The sequence below is a fragment of the Papaver somniferum genome, chromosome 1 (assembly GCF_003573695.1).
Source record: "Papaver somniferum cultivar HN1 chromosome 1, ASM357369v1, whole genome shotgun sequence".
NCBI lineage: Eukaryota > Viridiplantae > Streptophyta > Magnoliopsida > Ranunculales > Papaveraceae > Papaver > Papaver somniferum.
In genome coordinates, this window is record NC_039358.1 from 71,714,426 (window position 1) to 71,725,815 (window position 11,390).

General features: G+C 35.8%; 1 protein-coding gene and 1 long non-coding RNA gene across 5 annotated transcripts; both read right to left on the reverse strand.

The window, feature by feature from the left end:
• Positions 1-288: 288 nt before the first annotated feature.
• On the reverse strand, positions 289-6,003 carry LOC113290428. Of its 4 annotated transcripts, XR_003331591.1 has the most exons (11): positions 5,740-6,003; positions 4,730-5,533; positions 3,835-4,648; positions 3,384-3,734; positions 3,193-3,267; positions 2,613-3,109; positions 2,392-2,482; positions 1,620-2,099; positions 1,203-1,310; positions 916-1,126; positions 289-655 (listed from the first exon to the last, which is right to left on the reverse strand). XR_003331591.1 is itself a non-coding variant. In XM_026540051.1 (10 exons), the coding sequence occupies exons 6-9, from the start codon at positions 3,101-3,103 to the stop codon at positions 1,252-1,254; spliced, it is 1,068 nt and encodes a 355-aa protein (XP_026395836.1). In that variant the 5' UTR covers positions 3,104-3,109; positions 3,193-3,267; positions 3,384-3,734; positions 3,835-4,648; positions 4,730-5,533; positions 5,740-6,003; the 3' UTR covers positions 692-1,126; positions 1,203-1,251. The 4 variants fall into 4 exon arrangements, 3 of the variants coding, with proteins under 3 accessions (XP_026395836.1, XP_026395824.1, XP_026395828.1); XM_026540051.1 differs by lacking the exon at positions 289-655 and having other exon boundaries at positions 692-1,126; positions 1,203-1,257; XM_026540039.1 differs by lacking the exons at positions 289-655; positions 916-1,126; positions 1,203-1,310 and having other exon boundaries at positions 1,323-2,099.
• A 340-nt stretch (positions 6,004-6,343) lies between these two features.
• On the reverse strand, positions 6,344-8,488 carry LOC113330314. Its single transcript, XR_003350165.1, has 5 exons — positions 8,091-8,488; positions 7,671-7,758; positions 7,397-7,484; positions 6,748-6,835; positions 6,344-6,405 (listed from the first exon to the last, which is right to left on the reverse strand). It is a non-coding gene; the product is annotated as an uncharacterized LOC113330314 (long non-coding RNA).
• Positions 8,489-11,390: the final 2,902 nt, after the last annotated feature.

An 11,390-nucleotide genomic window follows, 5' to 3' on the forward strand; every position in this document is an offset into this window, starting at 1 on the left:
ACATCCTATAAAAATCGGCAGTGTTATTTGGCTCCCTACTCTCCACCTCCCTTTTCTCCTCCCTACAATCTAAACCTCACATTAGGGGAATGGTGAACCCCACCTGAACCTGAATGTGGATCTCGGTATAGATGTGAGGCTTAGATTATAAGGAGGTGAATAGGGAGGTGGAGATTAGGGAACCAAATAGCATTTCTGTATAAAAATATATTCAAGGCACAGGCGGAGCCTATACTCTATAATCTATATACTATGTCTAATCTCAATTCGATCGATAGAGCTCAATGCTACTGAAAAGTCACTGATAATTAACGAATTCTTATAAGGGTCATAAACAAAAAGGTCCTACTTTTGTTAATTGGTTTACAAATAGATCATACTTTTATTAATTGATTACAAAATGGTCACACTGTGGCCGAGATAACAGTTGGGGGAAAAACGGGATTAGATTTCTCCAAAATACCCTTCATTTCAACTGCAGTTCTTAAACTGCAGTTAACCATTTAACCCAACCTGTTTGAGACTCGGTGACGTGGAGACTCAGTGACGTGGAGAGTCAGTGACGTGGAGATTCACTGACGTGGCAAAGATTTTGTGACTGGAAAATTAGACCGTTTCCAACGGTCTGATTTCAATTGTTCTTTTATTTATATACCTGCAGAACCAAGCCTGTTATGCTCATTTTTCCATTCCAACCAACAAACAACAACACAACAAACAACAAAGGTATAATGTTCAAACAACAAATGGGTGGAAGCAAAAATGAGTGGTTCTGCAATTCAGATGAGGCATCAAGCAGCAGCAACAGTCTAGCAGTTATATCAAGCAACAAGATTAGCATTTGTTGTTTATGTGAGATTGGTATGCATGATCCTATTGATTGTACATGGATCTATTCAAGGTGTAAGAATGTACCTTGTAATGGAGTGAGGAAGTTGTTGAAAGCTCAAACTGATGATCATGTTGGAGAGAAGTTCTTGCGATGCTCAATCTGCTCATACTTTGAGTGGTTTGCAGATGCCACTAACAAAAAAAGAATTTCCAGTTCATCCCCCAACTCCCCATTCCTGCTTTGCTTGTGGTGACAAGAACCATATGCACAACAACTTCCATGGAAGAACCAACCCTGCAAGAAAAAGAAGTGTAAGGGAACTATGGTGCTTTTGTTCTGCCACAATGTACACAACTATAACATTGCTTACCTAAAATGCTCCAACTGTCTTGAGTTTCAATGGTTGTCTGATGCTATTTTCAATGCTGCAAGATCCAATGTAAAACAGATGGCAGATTTATGCAAGCAAATTGGAGATCTACAAATGTAATGTAATGAGAAAAAGATTGAATAAATGAAGAAAATTAGTCTGAATCCAACTTAATATTAACATAGCATACCTAAACACAACCATAATTGAGAATTCAAGTTAACCAACTTCTGCAAACAAATGTAGTAACACAAAAGTAGTGTTTTTTAACCAACATAAAACTTAGACCTACACATAAGCTAACAACAACAAGCATCTTCATTTAGTACCAACACTTCATTCAGTAGCCCATTTGGAATGCATGTCATTTCCTTTTGGTTTAGGAACTGTAAAAGTCTGAGTCAGTGTTTGACTCACCCCACCAACACCTGCAATGCTTTGTGACAGTGTTTGATGTACTTGCATTCCACTGCCACCTCTTGCACCTCTACAACCTCTTGAACCTCTGCCACCTGCAGTTGAAGATGATGATGCACCAGGAGCAAAATTATTTGTAGGTTGAGATGATGATGCAGCAACAGATGAAGATGATGCAGCTCCTCTTCTTCCTCTCCTTCCTCCTCTAGCCCTCCTGCTGGTACTAAGCTCAACTGAATCTGGATAAGAAGTGGAGTGAGATCCACCTTGAACCATGGTTCTCTGCCTCTTTGCTTTTGGATTATACCCAACAGGTGCACCAGCACATGTTCTCCTGTTGTGTCCAATTGACTTGCATATGGTACAACTTATTACTTTCTTCTCAGTGTGACCTTCATCATAAGCCCTTTTCCTTTTCTTGCAAGGCCTCCCTGGTTTCCTGATGTCAATAGGAGGTATGATAACCACCATGTCTTCTGGCTGCACAATGATACAGAGAAAGAGATGAAGAGAGAATGAAGAAAAATAGAAAGAGATGGAGGAAGAATAAAGAGAAAGAGGAATAAAGAGAAAGAGATAAGGATATCATATATGTAGTGAATGAGAAACCCTAAATATTAAACAAAATATTTTCCACATAAAGTTAAAGATTCCCTATAAAGTAAATTACATAAAAGGACATGCACAACAAGGTCACATGCTAAAACAAAGCATTGCATCTGAGAAAGTAAATGAAAGGAAAGTACCAAAGAAAATTTTGTACTTGTATTACCTCATCCCACTCTTCTATGCATAGTAGTAGACCCATCTCAGGAGCATATGTAGCTCTCAGTGCATCAACAAGATAACACTTGTCACAATAACTACCACCAGTATAACAAACATAAAAGCATTAAATCAGTAAACAGAGCATTCAATAAGTTCAGCACACATTCAATAATAAACAGAGCATTGATGTCAAAAAACCAGTATAGAGAAGGTATGAAAACTCACTCAACATAGTTGATTCTCATATCCATCAATACACATACAACATGTATGCAAGGGATTCCTCTAAGTTGCCATTGAACACATGTGAAAGTCTTCTTAACAATGTCAACTTGAAACAGAGTATTGGTTTCAATGTTCCTCACCTCATAAAACCTCCCATAGACAGCTTCATTAACTCTCAAGTGATGTGTGCAGTTTTCTATCTTCTTAATCAAATTCAAAACACTGGGCACCAACTGTCCAAGCTCTAACTTATCAGCCTCAGCTCTTCTTTTATAAAACATACCCATGATGAGTTGACCATACATCATTCCAAGAGTACATATGGGCTTGTCTCTCATTGGGTTAACCATGTTGTTGAAGGACTCACAAAATTTATTGTTAGTGTGCTCAGAACTAGTGGATTGGTCATAGAAGGCCCTAGACCATTGTTCTGGATTTTCCCTCATCATATACTCAGCAGCAGATGGGGACAACTTCAACAGCTCATCCATATTAGCCTAGTAATTCAAGAAAAAATGACTCAGTAGCCAATATAATTTCAACAAACAAAACAAATTCAGGAATAAAGAGCAATAATTACCTTCCAATGTCTTTCCTTGTAACATAGAGCAGCACTGCAGACAAGTTGATGTAGCTTTGAACCTTTGTAATATTTCTTGAAATTTGCATACATATGAAAAAGGATCAAACAATGAAAACTTTTTGTTTATGGCCCAAACTTAAACAACTACAACATTATAACAAGCCTTAACCAATACAACTTCAACTTACCTGAAACAATATCTTTGAAAATGGTATGGAAATAATTCAGAAATGGACTCTAACAAGCCCTTTTGTCTGTCTGAGATAAAAGTTAACTTTCCTCTAGGGTGATTGATAATGTATGGCTTCAACCATTTCAAAAACAGGTACCAGTTCTCACCTACTTCATTTCTAGTTACCATAATACCTAATGGCACTATTCTATTTTCTGCATCCAAAGCAGTTGCTGCCATCAGACACCCACCATTTTTTCCAGTCAAATGGCAAGCATCAAATCCAACAACATTTCTACATCCATCATGAAATCCTTTCAGTGGTGCTGTAAAATCAATTTTCATGGACTCAAAGCATCCATCAACACTGCAATAAATAAATGAAACAGATTATATAAGCCACTAATTATGTGCATTAATGCTTAAACATAAGTTTATCTACAAATCATGTTACAAGAAGAACTCACCTTCCATATGTGTAGTTTGTTAAAGATCCAGGGTTGGTTTATTCCACCATGTCACAAAAGGCTGGAACCAGTTTATATGAATCATCATAACTTTCATTTACTCTTTCCAATGTCTTAGTTCTAGCTCTCCAAGCCACATGATATGGAACACTGGTATTATGAGAGTTGTGGAACTGATCTTGCAAAGTATATGGAACTGATATTGGATCTCCATTCTTCAACTTGTCATACAAAAATTGTGCTACAAATTCTGCATTTGCTGTCTTATTTATGGTTACACCTTCTGTGACACATGTATGCTCCAAATTCATCTTTCTGATTATGAAAGTAGGTTCATGACTTCTAACACTTGCATATATAAAAAATTTACAATTCTAAGACTTGTTATACTTGCAATTAACCTTAATCCTTTCTGCATCATTGGGCCTCAACTTGTACTGAAATTTTTTGTTGACTGCATATCCCCTTAAGTGGTTCTTAAAATCTTTCCTATCCATAAATTCCATACCCACAAAAATTATATCAACATCTATAAACTGTTCACCATTACCAGTATCATCATCAAAGTCACATGTTCTTTCAACATCTTCTACATGTGGCTCCCAAACTTGCTCATACTGATGGATCCAAACTGTTCTCGCCTCATCATCCTCTGCAACATTTTGTACTGATAAAGCACCTTCTTCAACTTCAGAATCAGAGCTACTAGAGCTATCCCCACTGTCAGCATCAGATGGTTCATCAACAACTGTTGTCTTTCCTTTTGGGTCATCATTCTCAATACCATCACAATTTTTTTCATTACTTGTTTCATCTACAACAAAAGTCAGACAAGTTAAAATGCATACAAAAGGAATGTAGGCAAACAAAACAGTGAGATAGAAAGATTACCTACATTCTTTTTCTTATATAGTTTTGGATGTAAGAAATCAAAAGAGTCCACCCCACCAAAATAGTTGTTGACAAATTCTGTATACACTTCAATACCCATTTCTGCATCATCACAATGTGGCTTCTACAATCATCAATGGGATGACACACATCTATATCATTATTTGTCAGTTGTATATTGTTTTCATACTCCAACTGTGAAAGTCTTAATTCAACTGATATTTCAGCATCTACAACCTCATCATCATCCATATTAACAAATAAGGACTTCTTAGCACTCCCAATAACTGCAGCAATAGACTTAGACACCAACCTGGGACTTCTCCTTAATAGCTCAGGTGATTTACTATACAATAACCTCTTCCTAGGTGTTAAGAAACTAGATGTGTCAAGATTGACTGGTGGTGCATCTCTGTCAATGTGTAGAAATGAAGTAGTTTTTGCCTTATGAGGTGTTGAATAACAACTCTGTGCAACTGACACACCAGAACTTTCATGGAATTCATCAGTAAGAGGAACCTTCATGTGGGTAACATTCATGTAAAGATAAATATACCCATCATCTTCAACTACTCCTTTATCCCACATTTCATAAAATTCATCATTACTACCAATGTAAAATGGGTCTGTATCACTGAACCAGGTTAGGTTAACCTTCTTAATTGGTGGTAACTGATAAGCAGCATGAACAACATCACAAAAACCATTTAATCCCCCACAATTGACACTAACATTATCAAAAAACCTAACCTTGTTTGTTTCAGATTCTTCAACCCTAAATCTTCTCACTGGGTTCTTCACATATTTCCTGCACAATCACATAACGAAATACAATTTGTGAAAACATTAGTAAACACAACAATCAATCATATCAGATAACAACCCATAACACTTATTTTCCCAATTTCTCTAATTAGGGTTTATGCAAAAAAAAACCCTAAATTCCCATTTCCTCTAAATTAGGGTTTACAAAGAAAAAATCGAAAAATAGGAAAAGGGGTTGTGATTACCAACCTCATTATGTTTGCGTACATTGTGACTTGATCTTGTAAGTATTCAACCGTTCGAAGCTCTGTTCTCTTCACATAAACAGCATTAACGTTACCAAACCACTGCTACGACTAACTGATCTTAACCCTTCTCTTAGACGAACTAACTATTAGTAAACCCTCACTGTTAATGATCTAAATCACCCCATTTTTTGATGTTTTGATCGATCGCCTTTTCTGCAGAGAAGAGGAAGAGAAGGAACCCTAAAATGAAAGAGGCGGTAAAAACGAAGAGCAGATGAGAACCTTATCTGTTATTAGGGCTGCACATACTCCGGTGCGGACCGGTTCTCTTATGGAACCGGTGTCTGTACTTGGTGTTGACCGGTACCTCTTTTTGAGTACCGGTACCTGTACTTGTACCTGGAGTTGTACCTGTACCGCCGGTACCGGTCCGGTACAAGACCGGTACCGGTTTTTTTACCCGGAAAACGTTACAAATTAATACTAAGTTATACAACATTTCCATATGATCAATGTATCCAAAATAAGTTCAGGTTGCATACATACTTAAGTTCAACATTTCCATAACTTCAAAACAACAATCCAAAATAACTTCTGTTTGTTGAGTTGTACTTGTAGTTGGAGTTGCAGTTTCATTTGTAGTTGGAGTTGCAGTTGATGTGGTCATCTAACAAACATAAAACAGAACCAATTACATTCAGATTATACCAACATTCATTATAGAGTATTAGAAACAAATAATAATCAACCAATGGTATTATATATATGGTCATCTAGCAATGCAGTTAATGATGACTGAGCACTATGATGACTGAAAGAGTTCAAGTAATCTTTCACACTTCTTATTTTAAGGTTCAAGTAATCTATCAATCAGATTTAGGAGCCCTATATCTTGTTAGCTGAGCACTATGATGACTGAAAGAACTCATCATTTCCCCACTCATATCCCTGACTACAACGAAGATGACTGAAAGAGTAAAATTAATGAAATACAAGCTAGTTTACATACTCTGAAGTACTTTAAGTCTTTAATGGGTATTTTGTAACACCTGCTGCCCTGAAACAAATCACGATCCTTAAGCGTTCAGCGGTTCAGCCTGAAATTCATTTATAGTTAAAGAGGAAATTAACAAGTAAGTAAATTTGCACAAGAAACAGTAGTCAGTAAAGGTTCAAGTAAATTTAACAAGGAATAGATAAACTGCATTGTGATCCATATCAATATGCACTGAACTCTTATTGGTGGTTATCGACCATTAACCCCAAATTTGAGTAGCATCAACAGGTGTTTAACCTGCTGGCACGGCGAAAAGACATCTCTATGTTTATGTGGTGAACCAAATGTAATTTTTAGTCACACCTACTCCGTAAATTAGGAATAACCTTATTCGATTCCTTAATTATTGAAAACAAAAGAAAAAAAGGAACAAAAAAATACATGGAGACCTACATATGTATTGTTATAGTTATATATCATTATTCGTTACCGATTAATCAATGTAAAATGCTTCTTCTAATTTTAGGAATCAATTAAAATCAAAAATTTCTTATTTCATCGAAAGAGAGTAGTAATGTATATGTTGTTGAAGATGAATCTGTTAATTTCATCTTAAGAGTTATTTGTTTCGGTGGATAAAAAGAATACAAGATGTGCATACTCTGAAGTACTTTAAGTCTTTAATGGGTATTTTGTAACACCTGCTGCCCTGAAACAAATCACGATCCTTAAGCGTTCAGCGGTTCAGCCTGAAATTCATTTATAGTTAAAGAGGAAATTAACAAGTAAGTAAATTTGCACAAGAAACAGTAGTCAGTAAAGGTTCAAGTAAATTTAACAAGGAATAGATAAACTGCATTGTGATCCATATCAATATGCACTGAACTCTTATTGCTTGTTTCTTTATATAAGAGTTGAGTAAAAATTGAGCTTACCACAAGCCATTGTGCAGTACTTGAGAACCCCAAAAATCTAATTCTTCCTTCTTCTCTGCTTTGGCCTTTGGACTAATCTTCTCAATATCTGAAAAAAAAAAAATACAAACGAACTTAGAACATAAAACTGAAATTAGAAAAGGAATTCTACTGAGAGACAATCAGACAAACCAAAACAAAATAAAATGAAAAAATAAACCCTAAAAAAATCAATACAACCAGATATACAGTAACCCTAAAAAAATCAATACAATCAAAACTCGGATCATAAAACTGAAATTAGAACCATACCCATGATTTTAACTTCATAAAATCAAAAAGTTTGCTAGAGATTATGTCAAAAAAATCAATATTCAATACGAAAATCAATGTACAATCAAACGATTCAAAGTTTCAAAGCCTAAGGAGAAGAATACTGACCTGAATCCTGATAGAGATGGTGATCCACTGATATTACTGATATTCAATCTCGATTCAAACCCTAAGAGAATCGAGAAACTGATGCTGCCGCTGAGTGAGAAGAAGAGACGAAGAAGAAAGAACTGAAGAATGCTTCTTCATTTTCTTTTGTTCTCGACATCCTATATAGATCTCAACGGCTAGGATTAAAAACCTAGATAGATCTCAACGGCTAATAACAGCCGGTACAAATGGTCCGGTTCAAGTACGGTTCTCCCCAAGAACCGGTGTCTGTACCGGTCTAGTCCGGTTCTCAAATTTCAGAACCGGTGTCTGTACCGGTCAAGCCGGTTCCGGTTCGGTACAAGTCCGGTTTTTCCGGTTCTACTCCGGTTCAGGTCGTGTAGACCGGTTCTTGTGCAGCCCTATCTGTTATAGATTTGGTTTTTGCAAATCTTCTCCTGACCGTACAGATTATTCTCGAGATTCATTAGGTTAGGCGATCTACGGTTACAGATCGGGTTTGGTTAGATCAGGGACATATTGGTAATACACTGTTATTATTTAACTCTGACTTCAAGGGACCCACCAAGTTAACGGGTTATTTAACGAATGCATGACCTTTTTGTTAATCTTTAGTAGCAGTAGTACCCTTTTGCAAATCGGGTCCTAATAGTGTGACCGATTTGTACATTTTCCTTGTTATAAATAGTTTTTTTTCCCACAACCTATAAAAAAGAAATTAATTACCAACTCTTTTAACCCATCTAATTAGCTTGAAGTAATGACACGACAATTGGGTTTTATTTAGAACCCTATTATTGGGGCTTTGAAGTCAATGGTCTTTTGGGGGATTTTTTGGGTCATGAAATAGTAAATGAAGTTATCCCTTATTACCTCATATTCCTAATGTATATTATATCCTTACCTAAATTTCACTATTCATAAAAAAAAAAAAACTAAATCTATAATCTTCTCCTTTTCCATCTCTTTTCATTGATAAATCATGATGAAGATGAAGATGATGATCATGATTTCATGATGAATATCATTAAAAAAACGCTAAATCTATTATCTTCCTCCCATCCTTCTCTTCTCATTCATAAATTGTGAAAAGATAATGAGCATAATTTCATCATGATGAGGATGATGATCATCAAGAAAACTCAAAACTATTTTCTTCTCCTTCTCCTTCTCATTCAAAAATCATTATAAAGATGACGATCATCATAGAAAGAAAAAATTAAGAAAATTCACCATTTATTTTTGTTTTAAATGGTTAAAAAAATCAAATTCGATGAATTTCGAGTAAAATATAAACAGTTTCTGAAAGTATTTACGGCTGGGAGTTCTTAGATTCCCAACCGTGAATCAACATTACGGCTGGGATAGTTTGTCGACCCAACCAAAATCCATGTTTCGGCTTGGTTTTCCCAACCGAAAGTTTTTTGATTTTTTTTTTTGGTTTTCAGAACCATTTACAGCTGGAAAAACATCAAATCTCAGCCGCAACTGACACTTATTCGGCTGGGATAATTTGTCGACCCAACCGTAGAACGCAAAAACAGTTGGGAAATGATGATGTTCCAAGCCGTAATTTTTATTTACGGCGGGGAAATAAAGAACTCCTAGACGAAATCATTTTCTGATTATTTTTGTTTTTGGAACCAGTTAAGGCTGGGTTTTTCCAGCCGTAACAGCAGCTTCGGCTGGGTTTTTCCAGCCGTAACTGGTTCTGGAAACATAAAAAAAATCAGAAAACTAATTTCGGTTGGAAAACCAAGCCGAAACATATACTTTCGGTTGGGAATCCAAGAACTCCCGGCCGTAAACACCTTCAGAAGCTTCTTTTTTTTAACCCAAAATTCATATAATCATATTTTTTAACCATCTAAAAGCAAAAGTAAATGGTGGGTTTTCTTAGTTTTTTCTTTTTATGATGATCATCATCTTTATTATGATCTATGAATGGGAAGGAGAAAGAGAAGATAATAGTTTTGGGTTTTCTTTATGATCATCGTTCTCATCCTGATAAACTATGATCATCATCTTTATCACAATTTATGAATGTTAAGAGAAGGATGGGATAAGATAATAGATTTAGTTTTTGTTTTTTATGATGTTCGTCGTGATGAAACTATGATGAAATTATGATCATCATGATTTGTAAATGAGAGGAGAAGGAGAAGATTATAGATTTAGGATTTTTTTTTTTTTTTTGTTAATGAATAGTAAAATTTAGGTAAAGGTATTTTTGGCTTTTTCATATACCTTGAGTCCCCCTATCTATTTTTTGGTTACAAATAGCATTTTAGCCCCCAAAACTCAGCCCCCTACAGCCTCAATATTTATTTTATTTTTCAAGAAACGTTCATTCCAATAGTTGGTGTGAAACTGCGAATGGCAGTGTTGTCAATAAAAACATTTTACCGATAAAAAAAAAGAAAACTAAATATACCTGCAAGGTGAAGAAGCAGGATTCGTGAAATGGGTGGGCAAGTTATTAATCAGCGCATGTTTGAGGGGTGCAAAAGGGTTAAAATGACTAATAATTGGATAAATTAGCTCAAATTAGGCTCGAGAGCTCACACTTGAGGAGGTGCAATTGCCCATCCACCTCTCAATGTGGCTCCGTCCCTGATGGTCATGGACTCATGGTATAACACTCCAGGTCACAGATATACTCTTTCTGTCTCTAAAAAATAGGCAGGTTTGTGTGTACATTTACACACAAACCCGTCTAACATTTTGAAACGGAGGTATTATACTGAACCACAACCAGGTTCAGTGAGAGGCCCAGGTTAGCTCTCAAGCCCATGTCCACTAATTTCATTTTATTTCTTTCATTTTCTTTGTACGTGGTTAAAATAAAATTAAAGCAATCTTTAGGTCGGCTCTTGGTGGTTCACTTCACGATATCAGCCATCAAGTGGATTTTTCAAGTGGAATTTTAAAACAGAAAAATAGAACAAAGAAATAAAGACCCGAATCATAGACCACATAAGGGTAACTTATGTATTAGCTTTTTGTTTTGACGTTGGCTATATTGATTTGGTTCTTTCTGATGAATTTGTGGTTTTAATTAAGAAAAGCGCTTGTTATACTGTGAACGGTGCACCCATGCATAATAACAACAACGCCAGCAAATAATCAACTTTCTTACTTTCTTATAAACATAAAACAACAAGTAATATTTGGATTATATCATAAAGACATGTTTAAGCGCACTACAATTAATTAAACTTACATTAGAAACCCAAGCAAGACTTGCACTCGAGTGACTTGCAACAGTGCCCATGGAGGTGAGGAATTGAATGTAAG

Coding starts and splice junctions, on each gene's coding strand:
- LOC113290428 (XM_026540039.1), bottom strand. CDS start 3,103: ATGGATGAGCTGTTGAAGTTGTCCCCATCTGCTGCTGAGTATATGATG. Junction 2,483..2,612: donor ATGAGAATCAACTATGTTGA/GTGAGTTTTCAT, acceptor TACTGGTGGTAG/TTATTGTGACAAGTGTTATC. Junction 2,100..2,391: donor GCATAGAAGAGTGGGATGAG/GTAATACAAGTA, acceptor ATCATTGTGCAG/CCAGAAGACATGGTGGTTAT.